This window comes from Candida tropicalis, assembly GCF_000006335.3.
Source record: "Candida tropicalis MYA-3404 genomic scaffold supercont3.8, whole genome shotgun sequence".
Taxonomy (NCBI): Eukaryota; Fungi; Ascomycota; class Pichiomycetes; order Serinales; family Debaryomycetaceae; genus Candida; species Candida tropicalis.
The window spans coordinates 747,206-771,015 of record NW_003020060.1 but is presented as its reverse complement, the minus strand read 5'-3'; the positions used below and the strand labels follow the sequence as shown (position 1 = coordinate 771,015).

Here is a 23,810-nt window from a genome sequence, read left to right as displayed (position 1 = left end):
AATATGTTTTTGAGATTTCTTACGTTATGGGCACTAATCTTATGAATTCTCCAGGAATAAGTATGAATTTGTATGGGTAGTAATAAAAAAAAAGAATAGAGGTGTATTCTGTGTAACGGTATTGCTAAAAACACAAAGTGTATTATTGGACAAACTAGTATTGCGGTATCTAACACAAAATCAGAGTGATACAAGTTGTTCAAAATCACCACCCGGCACCTTCCTTTAATAGCTATTTATTTATTCATGTTAGAATTGTGTAAGCCAGCTTAGACAAGGCTCTACAGCACTAAAACAAGGCAAAATTAAAATAAAATAAAATAAAATAAAATAAAATAAAATAAAATAAAATAAAATATAACTAAAAATTTATCTTTAAACTAGTATAATTAAACCAGCAAAAATATAAATGAAAAATGAGGAGAATTATCAGGTATTGAAATGAATATATACGAGTATTACATTATTAACAAGCTTGTAATGATAAATTAATTTATAAATGCTTTTAAAATTTTACACGATGAGTATTGGGTTTTGTTTTTCGAAAAGAAATATTTGTCAGTTTGTGGACAACATCAGCAAACCTACCCACAAAAGGTCTACAGGGTTAATAATACACAATAGACAAAGACAAAGCTGTCAATGTATAAAGCAAACAAGGCAAATAATTTTCCAACAAAAAACTCTTTAACACATATTACTTGTTGATTGGTCTCTTGCAAGTTTATTCTTTCGTCCATTCTCCGCCCTACCCCCCTCCCAACAGAAGGAAAAAATAGACTTCAAAATTATAGGTGAGCCAATCGGTCGCACATACAAAAATAATTTTCGCTTTTTCAATTTCTTTCTTTCTGGCCGCACTAAAAATGTTGGTGTTGGTGGTGGTGGACGATTGTTCATGTACGAGATATTAAATTTTAGTTCATTAAAATGAAAGCAAATAAAAGATTGGCGTCATCACCTTTCTGCGGAGGCAATTACTTACATTCTCATTTCAATCATTCGTTGCAATGGGGACATACTAAACACTTCTATTTTTTTCATCCAATTGAGGATAGATGTGAATGATGAAAAAGGAGGGGGTGAGAGAGAGAGCTTAAATGAGACTTATTCCTCAGTGAAACTTCTCTTTTTATACAGAATGATTACTGAAACCTCTTCAGCCTTGCTAATACCATTAAACTATTCCAATACAAGGCTACTCGGATTAATATTCCAAAAATGAAAAAGAAGCACAAGGCATATACCACTCGTTCAGTAACAATAGCAATAATATCCAGGGCTTATCTTATCTGAGATGAGTTCAAAAAAAAAGAAAACCCAAAACAATTTCAGTTGTTATTACTCACATTTTTTTGTTCAACGTCTTTATAATAGTAACTCTTGTGACAAGTACTAATTATTAACCACGGAATAAGACCAATGGTTTGTCCCATGAGATATTTGTGGGTTATAACCATTTGTACACTTTGAAAAAGTTGAACACAATCTTGAATAAAATAATGTAAAAATTATTACTGAATAAAGCTCATTACACAAAGATGAAGCCCAAGGCTAATTTAGTTCAAAACTAAACTAAGCGTGTAAGCTGGGATTGAATTATTTAGTATACCAATTTGTGTAGATGTTGTATTCGTTCTCCTATTGTATATTTATATACCTTGGTTGAGCCGGTGAATTTGTTATTTGAAGTTTTTTTTTTGGTTTTTATTTTTAATTTACACTTGGTTTGTTCTTTATAACGCCTTATCTCTCCTCATATTTTTCAAGTATATGTACATGTATATTTAAATACTTACATATTTCCTCCTTTCACATTTCAACAATAAAATTTAAATAACGCAATATTGTTTCTTTTTAATCTACATTTAATAATCATTTATTAAAAACTCAACAGAGAAGAATAGTTATCACGTTTCTTTCTTCAACTATCCTAATTGCTTTTAATTATTCCTTCCTTCCTTCCCATATTTCCCTGATCATCAACTTGTCATTTATTTACGCTTTCCCCTATTCCCGAGTATTCCCAATAAATATCAGTTGAAAACCCCCCGCCATTAATATTCTGCGTGATTTGTTTCTTTTCCCGTTTAGATAAATAATTGCAAATTATTATAAAGGTCATTATTTTTATTAATATTTTATTGCGGGAGCAGTTAAGCGTGCGTGGCCTAGAAATATTTTTTCATTTGACACACATACCCATTAACTAGTTAATTTTACCCACACTAGGATTTATATCCATCCAGTTTTATTTTTCCATTGCCACACGGGTCGACCCACATACGTCTACCTACCACGACAAGGTTTAAATAGCTATACCCACCCCGAATTTTTTTTTTTATTTTTTTTCTTTTTTCACTGGTTACATTTGTTCACTGGGTTTTTACTTGATTTTAAAATTTTACACCAAGTTATATTTCTAATACTTCTTTTGATTTAGATTTATACTTCAAACATATTCTATTATGTCACATCCCAATTTAAAGATTCAAATACCAAATCATCATATTAACAATCAACAACAACAACAACAACAACAACATCATCATCACCACCATCAAATTTCACAACCAGATAATATCGATGACTTTAAAACTTCAGTACTTCGACGCAACTCTATGCGGAATCTAGGGGAACCCATCTCAATACCTACCCCGACAAATCCTTTAAATACATCCTCCGCTTTATTAAATCCTAATCCTGATGGCACTACATTAAGTTTATCAACTTCTGGCTCAATATCAAATGCTATTCCAATAGAAAAGTTGACTCAACTCCCTACCCCTATTATAAAATCAAAACCATCTTTTACCACACACAACAATAATTTGAACAACAATAGTTTTTACACTCATGAACAAAGCCTGTATCACTCAAATTCCCATCTTTCATCTTCCCTAGAACGCCCAAGAATAACATCAGAATTTAGACCTATAACTCGTGCTCAGAGTTTGAAAACACCAAGAAAGAGAATTGTTTCAGATTCCATCACTTTACCATCATCATCGTCCGAGTCATCCTCAGCAGTTGCACCTTCTTCTAGTGAAGGAAAAGAAATATCTATAGATCTTCAGGATATAATAATTAGAGGAAAACCTTTGAAGTCGATCGAGGGTGTTATCGGGAATGGTAATTTCAGTACCGTGTTTTTAGGTAGAACGATCGAAGATGAGATGGTTGCTATTAAAGTTATTTCAACTCCAGATGAATTCATTTCTAGAGAGATTGATATCTTGAAGAGATTAAATCATCCTTCTATCATTAAAATGTTGGATTATTCACTAAACAATAATGATGAACAAGGTCATATTATATTTAACTATTGTCAGGGAGGAAGTTTATTGCATTTTTTAGTGGATCAGAATTTTGAGTTTTTACAAAATCCGCTAATCTTATGGAGATATTTGAAGTGCATTATTGCAGAAATGATCATCCTGGTTGGTTATCTTCATCTGAATAATATAATTCATCGAGATTTGAAATTGGAAAACATCTTGTTGACTCATTCTCCAGAAGATGTGTTGCACCATTTGCAAAATCACGACAACAATTTCCCCTTCCCTTTAATTAACTTAAGTGATTTTGGTTTATCCAGAGTTTTAGCGGATCCTGACGAATTGTTGACCACTAGATGTGGTTCAACTGATTACGTTGCTCCGGAAGTTATCATGGGTTTAAATTATAGTGGTTTCCTAAGCGACAGTTGGTCCTTGGGGGTTTGCATTTATTCAATGTTAGAAAATAGATTACCATTTGATCCAGCTCCAACCAATTCCGCAGGTTCTACTACAGGTTCGTCGCCGAAAGGTTCCCCAACAGTCATGAAAAGAAGAAGATCTAGAAATAATACCGGTTATAGAATTGCCATGATTGATTGGGAATGGTATAAACTTGAAGAGAATTTAAAAGATGATTCCATTGATGACGAAATTAAAACCATTTGGTTGCAATTAAAATCAATCGTTGAGAGCGTATTGGTTAGAAAGGAAAAGAGAATCTCCATTTTAGAAATGTTACAAAAGGAAGAATTCAAATGGATCAAAGATTGTGTTCCAGATTTTATTTTTAATGCATAAGTTTAATTGGAAAAGGTGTTGTTTATGTTCATCTATATTTAATTGAATGGAGAAAGGGCGGTTTATTTTATGTCTTAATGTTTGGTTTTTTTTTTTTTTTATTCTTTTCTTTTATTCATTTGAAAAAAAAAAAAAAAAAAAAAAAAAAACTTGTTATTTATTGTACTTATTACTTTGTATAGAATTATTATATATCTCATATACACAAAAGAAAGGTATCTAGAAAATGAATATATATATTCGGTTTGTATTATTATTTATTAACACCATTGATGGAAAGGGTTTTATAACTGTATGAGTAAATCTTTCTTTGTAGATTTTCAATTTTTTAATTTTGGTCACGCGCCTGACGACATTTTAACTTCCAGCCACACGACATTTTACATTTCCGCGACTTTTCAGCATTTTTTTTTTCGTTCTTACAACCAACAACAAAATGAGAGGGAAGAAAAAAAAAATCTTACAACCAAAAGACAACCCAAATTTTTTTTTTTTCTTTTCGTTCTTGATTTCTTTGTTTCTTCATCCATTCCTTTATTCCCCAATCCTTTTCTATAGAAGAACTCATCTTTCCGTAGATCAACAACATACCATTGTCAGGATGGACCAGCATTCAAATGGATCGCCTAATGGCAAACTAGAGGCTACCTCGTCTCTGACCCCCGATATCCCACATGTAACTGCCAACATATTACCACTATCGAATATTCTTAAATTTTATACTCAAGAAGCTTATAAACAACTTACAACTGCAGTGGAAAATCTATCTATGAATGTTGAAGATGAATCCGATATCAAGAGGAAGAAGTATTTCTTGGATATAATTATATCTTTACGACAAGATTTCATTAAGGTTTATACATTGATTAAATGGGCTAGTATATCGAAAGATGTATCGAAATTTATTGATTTATTGAATTGGTTTAGATTACAAGAGTTTCAATTTGAAAATTTAATGTTTCAATTGAATGGTTTGACAGGTTATAGTGGAGCTAAATTACCAAATAGTGATATTTTAACCGCTTTGGAAGTGTTATATAAAGGAAGACCCACATTACCATCTTATAACCACATAAAGATTAAAAATTTGAGTCTGGAGAAAATATTGGAAGTGTTGGAAGATTTGAATTTGGTATTGATGACCAGATTTGCCTTGATGGATGTACCCAAAAAGTTTCAGTATGAAATTAAAGACGGACGGGTGTATATAACAGTTTCTAATGAATTTGAGGTTAGTATAACTGTTGGAAATGATATGATTATTGATAAAAAAGAAGATTATTATAAATCTCCATTTTATTTCATTGATTTTAAGTTTTTATTTGGAATTAATCCAGAGACTTCCATGATTACTTATCACGATGACAAAGTGTTTACAAGATTGCCTGCTTCACTGCATGGTAAATTAGAGAAAATTGCAAACCAAGTATTATTAAAAGAAGGATTAGAAGGATTGTATGATTTACTACATCGATATTCAACTTCATTTAAAATTTATCTTATTGCTAAACAATTTAAAGAATTGTTGAATACAAGGTGGAGAAATAATGTTCAAATAAACTACCAAACTGGAAAATCATTAATCATTGTAAATTATTGGTCACTGCATTATTTATCCAAAAATTGGAAATCATTTCTTGAATTGGGGATTGATAGAAACTCAAACTTGAGTTACCGTTGGTTCAAGAATGGTCAGTATTGTGTTGACGAAGAGTTGAACAAAATATTCCATATAATACCACAAGATAACTTGAATGATACTGGAAACGCCAGCAACAATAGCAACAGCAACAACAACAACAGCAATACTAATGAAGATGGTGTCGATGAAGAATCTTATTCAGATGATTTAAATGTTGATTTAATACTAAATGTTGTGGTCAATAAACATGCCGAATTATTAATGGGTATGATTTATGAACAATTGTTGGATAAATTTGGTGAAGATGAGGTATCCATGGTTACTCCACATCAATTATTGTTACAAATATCTCCAAACAAGTCAACTGTATTTGCAATCAACCCATTAACTGGGGTTCTTTTATTTCATTGATCCAACCCCAATACAGAATCAAATCACCAAGAAAATCAATCTCCCGCCTCCAATAGTCAAGCCATTAATTACAGAAATAGACATGGTGGGTCATATAATAGATCAAATTATCCAGTTGAGAGTAGAAGTATTCAACAAAGAAATCAATAACAAGTTGGCCACTACTGAATGGATCAATAATGGAATTATCAAACTTGGAGAGTACGAGATGAGTAAAATGACAAATTTCTTGATGGAAAACGATGAAGTTGTTATTGGAGTGTCCAAGGTTCAATTCTACCGTAGGAAGAATTGGCCAAGTTCTTGGTTTTTAATCAATATGGTTAGTGGATTGAATACAAGATCGTACTGGTGGGTAGCAAGAATTAAATCCATCAACGGAGATTGGAAGATACAATGGGTGCAAATCATCAAGTTTAAGGAAGACCAAAAGGGAGAAGAAAACGTGAACCTTGTTGGAGTTAATCTGGAAGAATTAAATTATAAATTCTTTAGTGAATTATCTACATTCTCATCCAACATGATTATTGACCATATGGTATTGGAAGAATTGAACTTGAGAAAGGTCAGATTTTTGAAAATTAAAAAGAGTGAAAAGGAAGTTCTTGATAGATTTAATCTTAAACTTCCCGACGAAACTGGTACCAACAGTTTACAGACAAATGTTGATTCCTCATTGGGAGGAGTACATTATGAATCAATGTTGTTAATCCATAATGATGATTTACTACCAATTTATAATTCTTCAAGTAGTTTGTTTTTAAAAGTACAATTAGTGGGAAAGAATGAAATGTATTTGAAATTGTTTGGTAATTTAAGAAACTTGAAAATCAAAAGTTCAAAAGAATATGAGTTGAAGTTGAATTTGAAAATTGATGAAGTGAATAATTTCTTTCAAGTTGACAATACTGTTGATTTACTTAGTGTTATCAATGAATCAAAACAGAACTTGTTAGATTTGATTTTTAACACATTAAACAAACTTAATGAATTAATCAAGATTTTGGACCAGTTAAGCAGGAATAAGATTACTATATTGGATAATTCCATGGACAATATTACCATCAAGGTTAGTGACGACATCAACAATTTAGTCATTAAGCTTCCAGAACAAGCCGATCATTCAATTCAGTTAGTTGCAAAAGAGGAAACTTCTTGGGAAATTCAATTAATATTGAAATATTTGAATCAATATTTACATGAACACAAGTCAAGCAATATATTGGGTATAATCAAGTATCTTCATGAGATCAATCCAATTATCAATTCGAAGAATGTAATTGCTGAACAAATTGAAAAGATGAGTAAATCCACTATGAAATTAGCTAATGGATTAAGTAAGTTGAATTTTGATTTGGTATTTTTCAACTTGAATCATTTGCAATTTATTTATTTTATCAATTCAACCATTTCAAACATGAAGAAAATTCAAAAGGATAAAATCCTCATTAATATCAGTTTCAAGAGCTTGAAATTTGACCAAAAAAAGAGAGAATTGATTAAGATCTCTTTGAAGGATAATTTAAATCCTAAGAATATGAAATTCAAGAAATTGTTTGAAATTATGTTTAAGAATATAAATGAATTAATTGTTAACAAGAATAGTACCAATAAAAAGAATCCAACAATCAATATTCATCCAATTACGACTACTACAAGTATTGAAGATGATTTGATCAATTTTGATGCCAATGATTCTGAAGATGACGATAACGAAAAAGAAAAAGAAAAACCAAATGATGCAAGTGATAAAGAGGAAGAACAACAACAGCTGGTTTTCATTAAATTGAATTATGATTATTTAATCACTAAGGATAATTTTGGACCAATAATGAATGAAATCACAAAAAGTTTTATTCAATATTTACAAGAATAACATATCAATGTAATTTGTGTTCGAATTGATAAAGGTAACAAGGAACTAAAATCGTCAAATTAAAAATGCAAAAATAAAAAGTAGAAAGAAAAAAAAAATACATACACACAACAATATTGTATTATTCTAATATATTATTATTTACATATAGTAATTATTTATAAGAATCCTTCTAAAGCTCTAAGGCATTTTTCTAATCTTTCAATGCCAACATCATATCTAGTTTGATCAATAATCATATCACTTGTTAACCTACTCAAACTATCAATAATTTTTTCAATCAATTGTTTTTCCTTTATAGGAATATCCAAGTTGTTAAATTCTTCACCAATTATAGTTCCATTCATTGATTCTAATAAAGAAATCAAAGTTGAATAATTAAATGGACGTAAATCACTATTACTATTCTTAGTGCCTTTTGTAGTTTTCTTTTTCCTTCTTGTTGAACCAGATGGTCTTTTAATTGATTTTTTAACTGATTTAGCTCTACTAGAAGGTTGTTTCATCAATATAGGTTCATCAATATCATAATAACCTTCATCATCAACTATAATATTCTTCTGATGTTGTGGTTGATGTTCTTGTTGAAATGATGTATTGTTTTCTAAATGTCCTGATTGACTCTGATGATGATGAAGTGGAAATTGAGGATTTTGTGGAGATGTATTAAAATCAGAATCAATATCTCCTATTATTCCAGTACGATGTTTATTTTTAAAATCTTGTACTTTACCTCTAGGCACTTCTCTAGTTCTAATATTTTCACTAATTATTCTTGAATCATCATTTTGATCATTATAAATATTTACATCATGAGATTTATAATCCTGTATTGAATGATTTCTATTATCATTATTAGGTGCTTGAATTTCACGTAATTTAGAAGATTCATGATCCAGATTACCTGAATATTGACGTTGTTGTCGTTTAAGTTGTTCTTGTTGTTGTAAATTACTTGATATTTTTCTTGCTTTAATAATGTCATCTGGTTTTGGTCTTGGTGGTAAGTTTGACTGTGTCGTTCTAACACTACTACTTGAACGTAATGATTTTGTATCATTATCATGACTTGAAATTTTATCTAATGGATCATTTGTAATTGGATCATATTTTGGAGTAACTTCTTCACTATTAGTATCTGTATAAGTTATACCATATGCTTTTCCAATATATGTGCTACCTGGACTTGCAATACCTCTTGGATCTTCTTCATCTTGTTGATGATTTGGTAAATCAGGTTCGCTATTTAAACTTGATGCATCCAACATTAATTTCTCTAATCCATCATTGATCTGAATTGATCTTCTTTTATTGTCATCAACAAAACTTTGTCTTCTACCATCTTGAACACCAGAAACATCTCGAATTCCTTCATTATGTTCTGGTAGTGATCTTGCTTTTTGATGCTCTCGATCTTGTTCTTCTTCTTGATGTTGTTGTTGTTGCTGCTGATATATATCATCAATATTGAAATTTGAAGCAACCATTGAAGTAGGTCTTCTTGGTGATCTTGCAGGTATACTTCCTTCAATATTAGTGGTAAAACTTTTATCAGGATTAGTTATTTTCTTATGAGCGTCACTATCATCACTACTATGAATTGAAGTAGTTGGTAACTTACCTAACACTATTGAACTTTGATCTTCTTCATCAGTAATATCATCGTCATGTGTACTATTGCCTAATTCTCGACTAGAATCAATTAATTCTCTTTCTGAACTTCGTGTAGTATCAGCAGATCTTGATTTGCTATTACCATCAATGTATTTAATATTTGAAATGCTTGATCTTTTCACTGTCATTGGAACCGCATCATATTCTGCAATCATACCGGAGTAATGAGAAAAATTAGACATGGTGCTTTCTCTTTTCTTATGGGAAAAGTTTGGCGATTCAAAATTAGGAATTGGTGGAGGTGTGAAGGCTTGTGGGGTAGTCAATGATTTATTTCTCTTGTGTGGAAAACTAGAAGGCACTTGACCAACAGCAGAAGAAGAAGACGAAGATATTGGTTCTGCAGTTACTTCAATTTCTGGTTCATTATTAGATTTATCACGTCCCAAGACATTAATCAGTTTAGTTGAAACTGGTGACAGTTGAACACTCTTCTGTCTTGGAGCATTTCTACTAATTAATAATGATGAAGATGAAGTATTTGGTAATTGAGATAATTTAATTTTCACAGGAATAGCTTCTCTACTTGAATTATTTGAATTTGATAATAATAATGGATGATTTTCTTGATCTGAAGGATAATGATTAATTTCTGAATTTGAATCATAAGCTGATGAACTAGTCATTTGGGAATGGTGATTATTGGATGATACAGAAGTATTACGATTTGGTTTTAAACTTGCATTATAATCATCAATAGATTCTATATCTGTTAAATTACTTGGAGGTAATATTGAATCTTTTGAATGTGAGGTTGGATGTTGTGAAATTTCAGAAGATTCTGTAATTTGAGGAGATTGTGGATTTGACATTGATTGAATCGACTGTAAATCAGGAATTGGTATTTTGTTTAAACTCATGATACTGAAAAAAATATAAATATAAAAAGATAATAATCGAATAGGAAAAGCAGAACCAAAAGAAAGTAAGGTGTATATAATTTTTTTTTAAAATTGTTTATTTATTTGATTTCCCACTCATCAACAATTTCTGCTTGATTTATATTTATATATATATAAAAAAAAATCCTACTGAAATGAATTTTCAACAAAAATTTTTTTGTTTAGTGTTATTAGATTTTTAGTTTAATTGGAAATTAACCAAATGCATCTGAGTTTATCGTACTTGGGGGATGAAATTCACCACACAGACAAACACATGGCTTTCCCTAAAGAGAATGTTCAAAAAGTTTAAACATTCCCTCTTGTGTGTTTTGTATTGTTATCCACTTTATTGGCATCCTAGCAGATCCAATACCACCACCACCACGACCAGTACTACTACTAAGACTACGATTACCACCAGTGCGTATGAAATCATCGTCTAAAAATAAACAGAGAATTCAGCACAAACTTAATTCTGTTTATGTTCTGTCCAAATTGGGTAATCCGTTTTTTTACACCCATTTTTAGATTGTAGCACTAAATCAGAAACTAAACGCCAGTAACACTAAATTTGGTCTTGTCTCTCTCTCCTTTCCTCCTATGGCAGCCGGTACTTGTACCACTAGCACCACCATTATGACCAGCATTATACCGCCAGTTGATAAATAATAATCAATGCATGTGGTTTGTAATTTACATATGAAATTCAATAAGGAGAACTCAATTTGTACAGAAAGTTAATAAAAGTTAATCACATCTTCCAGCTTTTATTGTCTACAGTTGACTTGGCCTGACCACCGAGCCATGGCTTAATTTAAACACACTTTTGGTAATCAACAATGGGTCAAACGGTGATTAGTAAATGCACAGAATTAATGAATATGTGTCAATTATTTAGAGAATAATATGAATAGAAGAATTATCTTATCGTCAAGAGAATTATTGCTAATAGCATCCAAGAGCAAGAACAAGAAACCAAAAAAAAGGGTTCATGTTTTAATTCCTTATGCATGTTCCCTCCAAAGAAAAAAAAAACTTTCCCTTGCTTTTTCATTTAATTAGTTGATAAACAATAGCCGAATTTATAAACAATAATAAGCAATTATTGGTCTAAGGGTGATTTAACTTATGAATAATAATAATAATTAACTCACGGGTAGTTAATTATCACCATGTGGTTTGAAACTTTGTTATTTTTCAACCAGCCCACTTTTTCTAAATGTAAATGGTTATTGGTTTAGGTGATGTATGTCATCTTGCATGGATGTTACTGTTTTTTTTTTTAACCCATATCGTATTTTGTGAATTTATAGGTGGGAAATAAATCTGTAGGTCAGATTGTGGCGGATTTCTAATTATCTTCTTACATTTGTCATTACAACAAGACCTATACCTCAACCAATTCTTCCCAAAGTAGAAATACTCATGATAATCATCATCTATAATTAATGTACATAATAAAACAAATTAACTAAATAAAAAACTCTAAAAAAAAATCATACTAAATGCATAAACCTATACTCATGAAAAATCTTTTTTTAACACCAGAATTTGTAAAATCTAATATAAAATGGACTTTCAGCAAGTCTAGCTTTCTCTTCAGCTTTTTCTTGTTGTAAGACATCAATGTCAATATTAACTCTACCAGTATCAACATCAATATCTTTAGCTTTAATATATAATGACCAATCATTTTTCCAAATATTATAACCAATCCATGAAAGAACAATAACTGGGAATCCCAAATAACCCAAAAAGAAATCATAAGCATTTGGTGAAGATCCAACTGGGAATAAAGAAACATAAAATTGTGCACCCAAAAAGAAAACATTAATAGCTGAACCAACATATGAACCCCATTCACCACTTTGAGCAATAAATGGCAATTCATCCAATGATCTATTTTGAACACGCATAGCTCTTCTAAATCTAAGATGAGAAACATTGATACTCAACCAAGTAAACACTGAAGAAAGACCAGAAAGAGCCAATAACCAATTAAATGCTTCAACTTGTTTATCATTATCAGTGGCAATTAATGCAAACAAACCAAAAATATTAGTAATAAGAATAGCAAATAATGGTCTACCGGCTCTATCAATATAACCTGTCCATTTAGGAGCCATACCTTGTTCAGCCAAGGAGTTCAATGTTCTGGAAGTAGCATAAACAGAAGCATTACCAACAGACAAGACAGAAATTAAAATAACGGCATTGATAACACTTGGTAATCCTTTAATACCACCATTGACAATAGCAATAGTGAATGGAGATGCAGTGACATCGACACTTGAACTACCCAATAATCTTTTATCATTATAAGGAACCAAAGTGGCAATCATGATAATTGAACCAAAATAGAAAATAACAATTCTCCAGAAAACTTGTTTGATAGCTTTTGGTAATGCTCTAATTGAAGCAGCTTCACTAGCAGTTAAGGCAATCATTTCAGTACCACCAAAACTGAAAGCTGCAGTAACTAAAGTTGAAAATGTACCTTGAGCTCCGTTATTAAAAGGACCTGGTGTATTCCAGTATTTTCCTCCAATAAATTCATGGGTTGGACCTCCACCACAGATTAAAACAATTCCCAAAATGATAAATCCAACAACTGCAACAATTTTAACAAGACAAAATATAAGTTCCGCTTCACCATACCATTTGACACCTAATAAAGTAATAAGTAAAACAACAAACCAGAAAATAATAACAAACACATCTGAATTGATATCAGAATTCCAATATTTAATAGTAATTGCACCAGCAACTAATTCCAACGGTAAAAGAACAAAAAATTGCATGAAATAATTCCAACCAATTGCAAAACCAACAGATGGATGTATAAATTTACTACAATATGTCAGGAACCCACCAGACATTGGGAATGAAGAAGCCATTTCACCCAAACCTTGCATAGTTAAAAAAACAGCAATGGCAGAAATACCATAAGAAATAATTAAACCACCAGGTCCACTATTAGCTAAAGCACCACCTGATCCAACAAATAAACCAGTACCAATAGATGAACCCAAGGCAATCATTTGTAAATGACGATCAGCTAATCCTTTTTTTAATTGTGTATTTGCTGTATTAATATTGATTTTTTCAATATCTGTAAGTTCTCTACCTTCTGCATTTATTTCTTGAAGGGATTCATTAGGTTCTGCTCTTTTGAATGAATCAATTATAGAATGCCATGCTCCTTTACGAGAAGTTTCTTGATTATTATCACCTGAAGTAGTTGCACGGAGTTGAAGATAAGATTCTTCATTCTCTTTTTTAAGTGTTCGCGATGATGACGACATGATGATATAAGATGAGTTGATGAAAGATGAAATACAAGCCTAAAAGAAAAAGGAAAGAGAGAAGTGGGATTTTTCAAATGGGATTATTTCGTTAGGTATATATACATATTGTAGAGAAATGAATCTCCATAATGTGATGATCACTCCATATGGATTCGGCTTCTAAAGCATTTTGTTACACCTTGCAGTTTCTTTTCAAGTAAATATTCTGTCATAAAGGGCAACTAAAAGATTTTTATAATGTTGCGAAAAGGCAAAGTTGAAATATGAGTCATAAATTTTCTCTCCAGAAGCCCTTTGAAATCCATTTGTCACGTGGATACCTTACCTTGGAACTTAGTGTTACATTTCATTTCTAAGGAAACAACTGAATGCCTTGAGATGGTGAATTTTTTTAGCATGTCTCAGTTGACGGCAAAAAATAGCAACCAGTTTGCCGTGAAGCGCAAAATTGAAAGAGCAGCCAAGCCAAAAAAAAAAAAAAAAGAAAAGAAATGCTTCGCACTCCGCGACGCACTTCCAAGTCCCGCTCATTCTCTCACTCGCCAAAGTCGCTTTCTCCGGTACTCGGTGGTACCAAAATTGGAAGCAAAAAAGAAAAAAAAAAAAAAAAAAAGAAACGCACCATCTCATCGGTCATGATTTCCGTTTATGGAGTATAACATATACCAGCCTTAAATAATTTTCCTTCTTTTGCATGCCTTTTTCGGAACATTTTTAATCGGAGAAACAACATCAGCCGTAGCAGGAGTTGTTCTATCAACTAACGATTTATTGAAAGCTTCTATGCTGATGATTCTAGGAACTAATAATTGTAAGAATTGTCTAATCTCCAGAATATCTTTATTCTGTGCCATGATTTGATATTTTAGATTTTCATAATTCAGCCGTTGTTGATCTATTTTTTCTTCTAGTAATTGTTGATTTAAACAGAAATGATTTAACAACAGCTGGGTGTTTCCTATTATATTAAACATTTTATTCAATTGGTCCTCAGTAGATAGTCTCATTCCTCTCATTTCATCAAGTACATTGTTAGATTGGTTATTATAACTTGAACAGTACATTGTAATAGCATTTCTTATATTTGCAAATTCTGTGGTAGCACTGTCAATAGTAGTTTGATCAGGTTTATTAGCAGTTTTCAATATTGTTACATCTTTTTGAATTTGGGATACTTGTTCAACAAGCGTAGTGATATTTGCAACAGATAATTCTTGAAGTTTTTTAACAGCATCATCCATGGCTTGTTTCAAAGTAATTGATTCAAGTTCTAACCTTGCAGCACGCAGAATTAATATATTTGATTTATCTTGATTATTATACTTCTGTCCAGTGGTAAAAGTCGTAGAAAATGATTCACCTTCACTAGACAAATCAGTATCTTGTTCCAATGTCATGGTTGTATAGTTTTGCTGTCTCAATAATGTTATTTTTGCAGCACACTTTTTCTTTCCCGCATGTTTTTATATTGGTTGTCGATCTGAGTCTGTCTATCGTGCTGTCTTAGGGACAAAAAAAATCTATTGGGAAAAAAAAAAATAAAAAACCACTACAAACACGGAGAAACAAATACCTTGGGCTGGCAAACACCATTAGATCTTATCAACAATGTCTGAACTTAAGGAATTCATGGATAGTATGTATTGCTATAGATATATTTTAACTAAATTTAATGATTGATTACTAACAATTCATGGGTTTAGAAAAAGTACACGTGATAACAACTGATGCAAGATTTTTTGAAGGCATACTAGAAGGGTATGATAAATCAACAAATATTATACTAAGCAATTGTATCGAACGAATAATAAATTCCCCGGAGGATGAAGAGGAGGAAGAAGACAACCAGGAAATTCCATTAGGTGTGTATATAATGCGTGGTAATGAAGTTGTATGTATTGGAGAAATCAGTGATGAGTTGTATAAAACAATCAATTGGATGACGTTAAAAGGTCAACCATTGAAAACTACAAAAAATCCACTAAAATAGAATTTCATTTTATTCTTTAACTAAAGGAATACCTGCAAGCTTCATTTTCACAGCTAATTCCAATAAATAATCAATAGCTTCATTATAAACTTTAGCTTTCCAAACAGTTTCACCCCAAACATAAATCCCATGTCTTCTAACTAAAACAGCACTGGCACCAGGATAATTTTTGATTGCTTCCTGTAAAGAATCAGTTAAATCTTCTTCATGTGGAGTATTTTCAATAATCGGAATAACTAATTTATCATAATACTCCATACTACCGATTTTTTCAATTTTTTTAGTTTCTTCATTATATTTTAATTTAGGTAATGCTTTAATTTGTTCAATGTGACTAATGGAGAATTCTTTTTCATTTTCCAAAAATAAAGTCATCATTACAGCATGTTGTGAATGGGTATGAATACATGCACCAGCATCTCTCATTGTATAACAACTAATAAATAATGGAGTACATGCACTGGGCTTATATTTATAAGATTTAGTTAATTCCTTAGGAATGTCATTGGGAGTACGAATTATTCTCTCATCAGGTAATTCAACTAAGAACATTTCCCAAGGTTGAATTCTTTCCTTTTGAACTCCAGAAGGAGCAATATAAACTAAATTTGGATTTGGTCCATCAACATCTCTTATGGAAATACCACCTCCAGTACCAGTAACCCAATTATTATCATAAAATAAACGACATAATTCACAAATCAAATTTGCAGGATGATTGGGATCTTGGAATTCAGCTTGTAATTCAGGTGACAAAACTGAAAGTTTGCCATTAGTATAAGATAATGATGATGATGAAAATGTATCAGTTAATTCTTCAGCATGCTTACAATGACATGGAGCAGACATATTGATTTGAATAGATAGAGTATGATTGTAATGGTATCTAGAATGAGTATATTAGATTGAAAGAAAAAATTTTCATGATTTGATAATGAGTGTGCTTGTGTTCACGTGGGGGCTCTGTTTTTTTTCGAAAAAAAAAAAAACAAAACAGAAGTGTGGAGTAAATTAAAAACTACTGATAACAGCTCAACTTTACTATTCTTGTTTCAATTAGGAATCATATTTAATGATGGAAGGTTTTGCTTTCACTGATGGATTGTATGACCATACAGTTATATAGTTGATGATCTATGGGAGAACCGGTGGTTTTACTATGTATCCCCCCTCTAGGTTCTTCAATAACATCAGCCAACATAATTTACTATACTTAAACATTGTACTCCATTATTATTTAAGAAGTTAGATATATTATTAGAGAGGTGAACAATATTCTCTGGTGCATTTATATATAACCATTCAACCACAATTGAAAGCTAGCATTTATCAGTAGTAAATCAAGCTTTAATTGATCCCTGCCACATCAGATATTATAACTTTCAACTTGCTACATGTTTACTAGAATTGATTGCCAATCATAAGTATTAATCAGTAACATATTCAGAGGGATATAGATATTTGTACTCTTTTTCTATAAAAGAATAACATTAAAAGTTGCAACCCAGATTGACAAGGGGGGGGGGGGGGGAGTTCTGTTTTTTTCTGCAGCCAAATTAGTCAACTATAAATAGAGCAGACAACCAACAAAAAATAAAAAAATTATCATTCACTTTTTCCTTTTTCTTCTTTTTGAATAATTGTACAACGAACCAGAGATTAATAATTTTTTGTTTGGCATTTATTTATGCAACTGTTGTGTTTTTTGGAATATGACATCTTTGATTTAATAATGTGCAGTTTGTGCCCTAACGGTTTTTACCTAACTACTAACCTTTGTTTCCACAATTTCTAGCATTTTAATTTGATTAATATATGTATTATTTTTATTTTTATTTTATATATCATTTCAACTATAAACCATAATGTAGTTCTACAATCTCTAATAAATTACCACCAGCGTAGAATATACCTCAAGAATGAATGGGAATTTTGGTTCTAATTTTGGTTGCAAAACTCTTTGGATACTTGTTTAATTATAAGACTCCTACTAACCCATGCTCAATTATCTACACTAGAGATCTGTTTTGGAATAAAACTTACATAAAATAAATCAGTGGATTATATCCAAATTAGATCAGTATTGATATATAAATTCACATTGAAATATTGGAGTCATTTCCCAAATAAAAGATTGAAGTTGAGAACTGAAGTCGGTTCTGTGACATTGCCACGTGAGCAGAAGCACGAAACATAAATCACGTGGTTTCTGCTTATCTGCGCTATTTTATCAGTAAATCAACGACTCAATTATCAACATACTGTATAGGACATAATCTACGTAAAGGATACAGAAGTCCTAGTGGAGAGGATCAGGTGTAGAGGGATGAAGAGGGATGAAGAGGCAGCCATTAATCCGTTTACCATTTTGGGCAACAATACACGACTTCGGATTTGGTACTAATCTTCACTACAATGAGAACTTCCAAAGATAAAAAGATTATTCGCAGTAATTTGTTGGCGGGTATTTTCTGTGATTCAACCCTTAAATTGATTAAAATCATCAAACAATGTCATCTAACGGGCTCAGTTCTGATAACGACGACAGTCAATCAATGGATATCACAGCTAATATTCAATCATCCCAATCTGGAAATGATGACACCATTGAAAATACCAGTGATTTGGTTGAGTTGCAAAATTGCAGCAAGATTACTTTTGGCGATGATGAAACCAATAAAGATTATCATCGTATAGTCAATAAAACCAATGATTTAAATGATTTGCAAAATGGCGCCAATGAATCCATTGATGATGATGATAATAATGATAATGAATCCACCCCAATTAAAGAACAAGAACTGAACCAAGTAGAACCAACAACATCAAACTACATCAAACAATTGATCTTGTCTTTTTTTGGCTTAGAATTAATTTCCCAATGTATTTCAATCACTAGCGAAAATGTGGATGACGTTATAAAATTCGTGCTTTTGGTTTGCGAGTCACTTGGCTTAACAGTGAGGGAGGAAGCAGTTCATGAAACTGAAACTACACTTTGTAGCAGCATCTTTTTTAGGTGCTGTTACTCCCATGAGGTTCCCTACTGTTGCCTAAAAGTGTCTCACATGTTCAGGAAAAGTACGAATTTTAGTTTCTATGAAATAAACTTAAAGTTGAAAGGGGAACATTCTAATAATTTCAAAGATCAATATAAATATAAGCACCCAGTTGCATATTCCCGAATCCATCAAAAGATTCATAATCTCACTCAATTGAAATTAAAGTCAGTACAAAAAGATCTTAAAAAATATAAAGTTCAAAGATCAAAAAGAAATAAAGCTAAACGAATCTGGGCTCAAAGAAAAAGTGATTTAGAGTTAGTCAGAAAACTTGATGAGGTTATTCCAAGAGTAGTAAAGTATATTGAAGATGGTGTTGCACAAAGTGATGATAAAACTAAAGAAGCATGTGAGAAATATGTAAAAATTGCTAATAAATCCAAAAATGGTAATCAATAATTGTCAAATTAATGATGATGCTAAATCAATGATGACGCTAAATTATTTGCATAATGCTTTATATATTTGCAATAAATAAACATGAATTTATCCTTATTATTCCTCTCTTCATTATTCTTCTCTTCTTTATTCACGATTAATTTTTAACGCTCATCCAACAATATCTAATCTGGAGCATCTCTCCAATGTTACAAAACGACTAATTATTCACCAGGGAGGAAGGGGATTCCCTAGATATGTGTAAAAGCTCCTAACTTGTCTCTTGAAGCCAGTTACCCAATAGTTCAATAGCTTCCAGTAACTGAATATATCTACCTTCCTTATGGATGGAATATCGAGATTTCACAATGAAGTATCTAAAAGAAGAATTTGTAGATTACCTTATTGCATAAAACTTCGTAAACACATTGGAAATCATCGCTTGACTACCAGATTGTACCATCACAAGCAATTATTCATCCCAATACAAAAAATATAGGAAACACAAATCCAGATGTAATGGTTATTAATATTCATCATAGCGTATCTTTAATTTTGATACGTCTCTGGAACGATGCATTGGAAGCAAAAAGTGACCCTAAAAGTAAGTATAGCTTCTTGAATGACCTTGTATTTGAATTCGACCATTGTGTCAATTAGTGATTCAATTTCCACTACAACACATCAAGTTCTCCCATTCAAAAATTTAGCAAAATCCAGTACACAGTATACTTATGAGTTGTCTATGGGGTTTGGTAATATTCTAGACCTGCAGTTCCTGTTACTGTGACTGTCAAGTGGTAAGATGAATCACACATTGGGGAAAGTCTATTATCCATGAGGTTCAAGAACAATGAAAGATTCTAGTGGTAAGAACAGCATCACAATCATCAAAAGTTGATACTACTTTTTCAGGATTAACTTATTCTTCTTCAGTGTCATTATAGTACCTCTTCACTTTGCAAGGACAGTGTGTTATACTCTTACACTGATTTTTTTTGTTGTTTTCGTGGCCGTCGTGTGATAGAGAAACGATTAAAACCACACATTTTCTTGAGCCACTTTCCTAAACGGGTAAAGTCAAGTGTATATTTCATTATCTGCATTTTTATAAGAGTTATTTCGTTCTATAAATCTGCAATATTCGTCGTTCTGCATATTATAAATGAATGGTCCTTGTTTCCGTTTCAAGATTAAATAATTTATCCATATAATCGTCTGGTGAAGCGTCTACGAACTTAAGTATGTACAACAAGTTACAGTAGTTTCATTGGTTTAATGAATTTTTAACACCATGTAGTGGTTTAATTTATCTGGGGTATATTTATTTTATCGATTTCCATTATTTTAGAGCTGTTTACAAACTTTATTACATTGTTTTTGCTGACTTTCAGTTGAATTTACCTTATTTTAATAACGATTATGTCCATTTAAAGCTTCTAATCTCGTTTATGGTCTCATATGTGTTGGGTTTACTTTTAACTCATGGGCTTTATTGCTTAATTCCTGACAATTCTTTCAACAGTTGAATAATTATTAACATATTCATTTTTAAACATGGTTCTTTTGCTAATTATAGATATTTACGCTCAATTTGGACCATTATTAGGGTTTCTTTAGGAAGCATTCAGTTTTCTCCCATGTCCCTGTTCGACGACATGACAAATATGGAAGTGGTGGAAAGAACCAAATGATGAAGGGTTGGCTCCTCCCCTCTCCCCACGTACTACCTCTCCTAATTAAAGGAGAGGGTCGAACTGGGCCCACGTGTGTATGTGTGGGGCCGACCCAGCCCGACCATGGCCCTCTTCTTGAGTTGCCATATCGCGTCCCCCTACTGGCCCAAGGGAGAATAGATAGAGGATGAACCAGGAGGGAAAGGGACTGATCAATTTTGGCCCCCAATTACCTGGTCCTCTACAAGTGTGTGGTTGGTACTAAACCACCACTACTAATCATCGGGATAGAGAACTAGCCTATCGCAATAAGTAGCTTTGAAAAATAGTGATGACCAGTCACTATCTTTTGAAGAACCTTCACTAATCAACATCGTCCCTTTTTTGTATATGTTGATCCCTCTTATAAGGTTCAAGATAACATGTGTTCCCAATTTGCTATCTTATTTGGAAGGTTCTTCTTATGTTTGTGCATCATACTAAAAGAGCTACCAGTTGGTGACTTTGTTTACAATGACTTAACCAAGTAGCACAAATAACAACTATTGAGGGAACATATAAGAACAAGGGATGGAAAAGATATAGCCTTTGATTCTTGGTAAACTTGTAATGGGCAATGGGCTGTGGTTTCTTATATTGGAGTTAGTATTTGCTGCCATGAATAAAACACATCAATTGATACTTACTTGCTAAAACTGATATCATATATAAAGTGATTGATACTAATTGTTGATGAAAGAAGAGAAGAAAGGAAAAGAAAAGAAAGTATTATAAAAAGATTTTTTATTTGCAAACTGTTTTTTTGTCCTTTTATAGTTGATTTTTTTTATATATTTGTGTAGATATTATTGTTTTGCTTTTGTATGCTCAGTGCTACCACACCTTTTTTATTTATCGGGAAGTATGATTTGTATAAATTTATTAATAATTGTTCTATTAAACCTGTTAAAAATTATATCTTCATTATATTCATATGTTTACCATTATTTTAAGGAACTTAAATATTGATCATTCACAATATTGGTGTATATAGTGTTTCCAAATGAATTCACTGTGATTTCAATTGACTTATTTCCGTGATTTTGATTTTAGTTCAGACATGAAAGTTGACTTGAATCTTATTTCTTCATACAAAATGTAACAACTGTTATAGTTTTGATAAGTTAGATTAAATAGAAGTGAATAATGATAGAAATCACTATAAATATGAACATTCTAAAACAATTAATCGAAGCAAATAAAGTTTTCTACTTAGAATTATGATCAGATGAAACTCCTCTATTGAGTGAATCGGATTAGTAAATTTGTTATGTTGCGAGTATAGTTCATATTTTTGCAATGATACAGAAAAAATAAATGCATTTTAGACACTCTTGAACATTTCCTTTTGACATATATTTTATAATCCATTTGAATTTAATCCAAATCAATCAAGATAATCTATTTGACAGAATTCTGAATAAGGAAAGACATATAACAGTAGATTATATCCATGAATTTGATGGCGGTAACTTATAAATCTACATTCCAAAAAGTGAAACCATATATATGTATATTCAAATATTCCATCCTTGAAACCATATTTTTCAATGTCACTTTTTGTTGTACATCTATATGTTCTAGTGATTGCGCCATATATCTGTGCATCACAATGTTCCATCCATTAAACCATTGATTTGTATGTTCCTGATTTGGTGCGCATTTGTATGTACAAATTTTCCCTCCATATATCCGTATATTCGAATATTCCGTCCATACATCCATAGACATAAATGTCCTTTCCATAGATCCATAGATCTGTATGTTCCAAATTTGAGGAACATTTGGATGTTCTTGGAAAAAGTAGCATTCATATTTCTGTTTCCTATGGTCGTCACAGTGCGACATGCAAATGTTCCACGATTTGAAACATTTGTCTCTTCTAGCGGGATTTTTGCAATTTTGAAAATGGTATATGATTTGGGGTGGTAATTTATCCTATATAAGTTCATTCTGAATTGATCGACTAAGTATTGGAGGAGTTATCTATCAATCTTACTCTTGGAATTTGAAAGTATCTTTTTTTTATCGGGAATTATAATTTTTCTAAATAAGTCACTAATTGCACTATCCAGACCGTTGAAATTGTATTCATTGGAATGTTAATGTAAATTTCATCACGTATATACTATTATTATATTCAATTTCCAGGTTTTAGACTATCTAGTGCTTCCAAAGGGGTTCATCAGCAACTCAAGTGGTTTATTCCCGTGATTTTCAAATTGATTGACGCACGAAAAAATCTCCAAAAATCGCTTGAATCTCTTTTCCCATACAAAATATAGCAATTCGTTTGTTTTCAGTTGTATTTGTTGGAAACATGATCCATTGTGGGTTTTATGCATTCAACTCGATTATATAATAGAAGAATAACACAATAGATGATGATATTAAGTATTAATATGGGTAGACAATGGAACAGCAGCTGATTTATATATTATATCTTTCATTCCTTGTGATATTTGAATTCTTTCTTCTTTTTTCTTCTGCAGTTTCTTCCGTATGAACCATGGACCTAAATTTACAAATCCGCGATATCTGTACGTCGATAATGAACTATATTTTGAGCATAACTAATAACAAATTTTAATCTGCAAGTATTTGTAATGTTGATTCATTTCAAACCATTGACTACTGATAGCTTATTCAAATGGTAAATTTTTTCTTTCAAATCCACTTATAGTTCACTTCTTTGAAGAATGAAGTATATACTGGATTTTTATACCGATACAGTATAGTCTCATTAATTGCCGCTGATGTATATTTGTCACTATTTTATATATAATGATAG

General features: G+C 31.5%; 10 protein-coding genes across 10 annotated transcripts; 5 read left to right on the top strand and 5 right to left on the bottom strand. All coding sequences in view use genetic code 12, as the record gives it.

The window, feature by feature from the left end:
- Positions 1 to 2,468: 2,468 nt before the first annotated feature.
- On the top strand, positions 2,469 to 4,079 carry CTRG_05553 (serine/threonine protein kinase; the record flags this gene model as incomplete). Its single annotated transcript, XM_002551209.1, has 1 exon — positions 2,469 to 4,079. The coding sequence occupies one exon, from the start codon at positions 2,469 to 2,471 to the stop codon at positions 4,077 to 4,079; it is 1,611 nt and encodes a 536-aa protein (XP_002551255.1).
- Positions 4,080 to 4,515: 436 nt separating this feature from the next.
- On the top strand, positions 4,516 to 6,132 carry CTRG_05552 (mediator of RNA polymerase II transcription subunit 14; the record flags this gene model as incomplete). Its single annotated transcript, XM_002551208.1, has 1 exon — positions 4,516 to 6,132. The coding sequence occupies one exon, from the start codon at positions 4,516 to 4,518 to the stop codon at positions 6,130 to 6,132; it is 1,617 nt and encodes a 538-aa protein (XP_002551254.1).
- An 82-nt stretch (positions 6,133 to 6,214) lies between these two features.
- Positions 6,215 to 8,008, top strand: CTRG_05551 (uncharacterized protein; the record flags this gene model as incomplete). The annotated part of the gene is made up of 1 exon (XM_002551207.1): positions 6,215 to 8,008. The coding sequence occupies one exon, from the start codon at positions 6,215 to 6,217 to the stop codon at positions 8,006 to 8,008; it is 1,794 nt and encodes a 597-aa protein (XP_002551253.1).
- A 158-nt stretch (positions 8,009 to 8,166) lies between these two features.
- CTRG_05550 (uncharacterized protein) lies at positions 8,167 to 10,542 on the bottom strand (the record flags this gene model as incomplete). Its single annotated transcript, XM_002551206.1, has 1 exon — positions 8,167 to 10,542. The coding sequence occupies one exon, from the start codon at positions 10,540 to 10,542 to the stop codon at positions 8,167 to 8,169; it is 2,376 nt and encodes a 791-aa protein (XP_002551252.1).
- Positions 10,543 to 12,104: 1,562 nt separating this feature from the next.
- GAP1 (Gap1p) lies at positions 12,105 to 13,871 on the bottom strand (the record flags this gene model as incomplete). Its single annotated transcript, XM_002551205.1, has 1 exon — positions 12,105 to 13,871. One exon carries the CDS (start codon positions 13,869 to 13,871, stop codon positions 12,105 to 12,107), a length of 1,767 nt encoding a protein of 588 aa, XP_002551251.1.
- Positions 13,872 to 14,545: 674 nt separating this feature from the next.
- On the bottom strand, positions 14,546 to 15,271 carry CTRG_05548 (uncharacterized protein; the record flags this gene model as incomplete). The annotated part of the gene is made up of 1 exon (XM_002551204.1): positions 14,546 to 15,271. One exon carries the CDS (start codon positions 15,269 to 15,271, stop codon positions 14,546 to 14,548), a length of 726 nt encoding a protein of 241 aa, XP_002551250.1.
- Positions 15,272 to 15,567: 296 nt separating this feature from the next.
- CTRG_05547 (U4/U6-U5 snRNP complex subunit) lies at positions 15,568 to 15,864 on the top strand (the record flags this gene model as incomplete). The annotated part of the gene is made up of 1 exon (XM_002551203.1): positions 15,568 to 15,864. The coding sequence occupies one exon, from the start codon at positions 15,568 to 15,570 to the stop codon at positions 15,862 to 15,864; it is 297 nt and encodes a 98-aa protein (XP_002551249.1).
- A 9-nt stretch (positions 15,865 to 15,873) lies between these two features.
- On the bottom strand, positions 15,874 to 16,713 carry CTRG_05546 (methylthioribulose 1-phosphate dehydratase; the record flags this gene model as incomplete). The annotated part of the gene is made up of 1 exon (XM_002551202.1): positions 15,874 to 16,713. One exon carries the CDS (start codon positions 16,711 to 16,713, stop codon positions 15,874 to 15,876), a length of 840 nt encoding a protein of 279 aa, XP_002551248.1.
- A 1,661-nt stretch (positions 16,714 to 18,374) lies between these two features.
- On the top strand, positions 18,375 to 19,325 carry CTRG_05545 (uncharacterized protein; the record flags this gene model as incomplete). Its single annotated transcript, XM_002551201.1, has 1 exon — positions 18,375 to 19,325. The coding sequence occupies one exon, from the start codon at positions 18,375 to 18,377 to the stop codon at positions 19,323 to 19,325; it is 951 nt and encodes a 316-aa protein (XP_002551247.1).
- A 3,167-nt stretch (positions 19,326 to 22,492) lies between these two features.
- Positions 22,493 to 22,867, bottom strand: CTRG_05544 (uncharacterized protein; the record flags this gene model as incomplete). The annotated part of the gene is made up of 1 exon (XM_002551200.1): positions 22,493 to 22,867. The coding sequence occupies one exon, from the start codon at positions 22,865 to 22,867 to the stop codon at positions 22,493 to 22,495; it is 375 nt and encodes a 124-aa protein (XP_002551246.1).
- Positions 22,868 to 23,810: the final 943 nt, after the last annotated feature.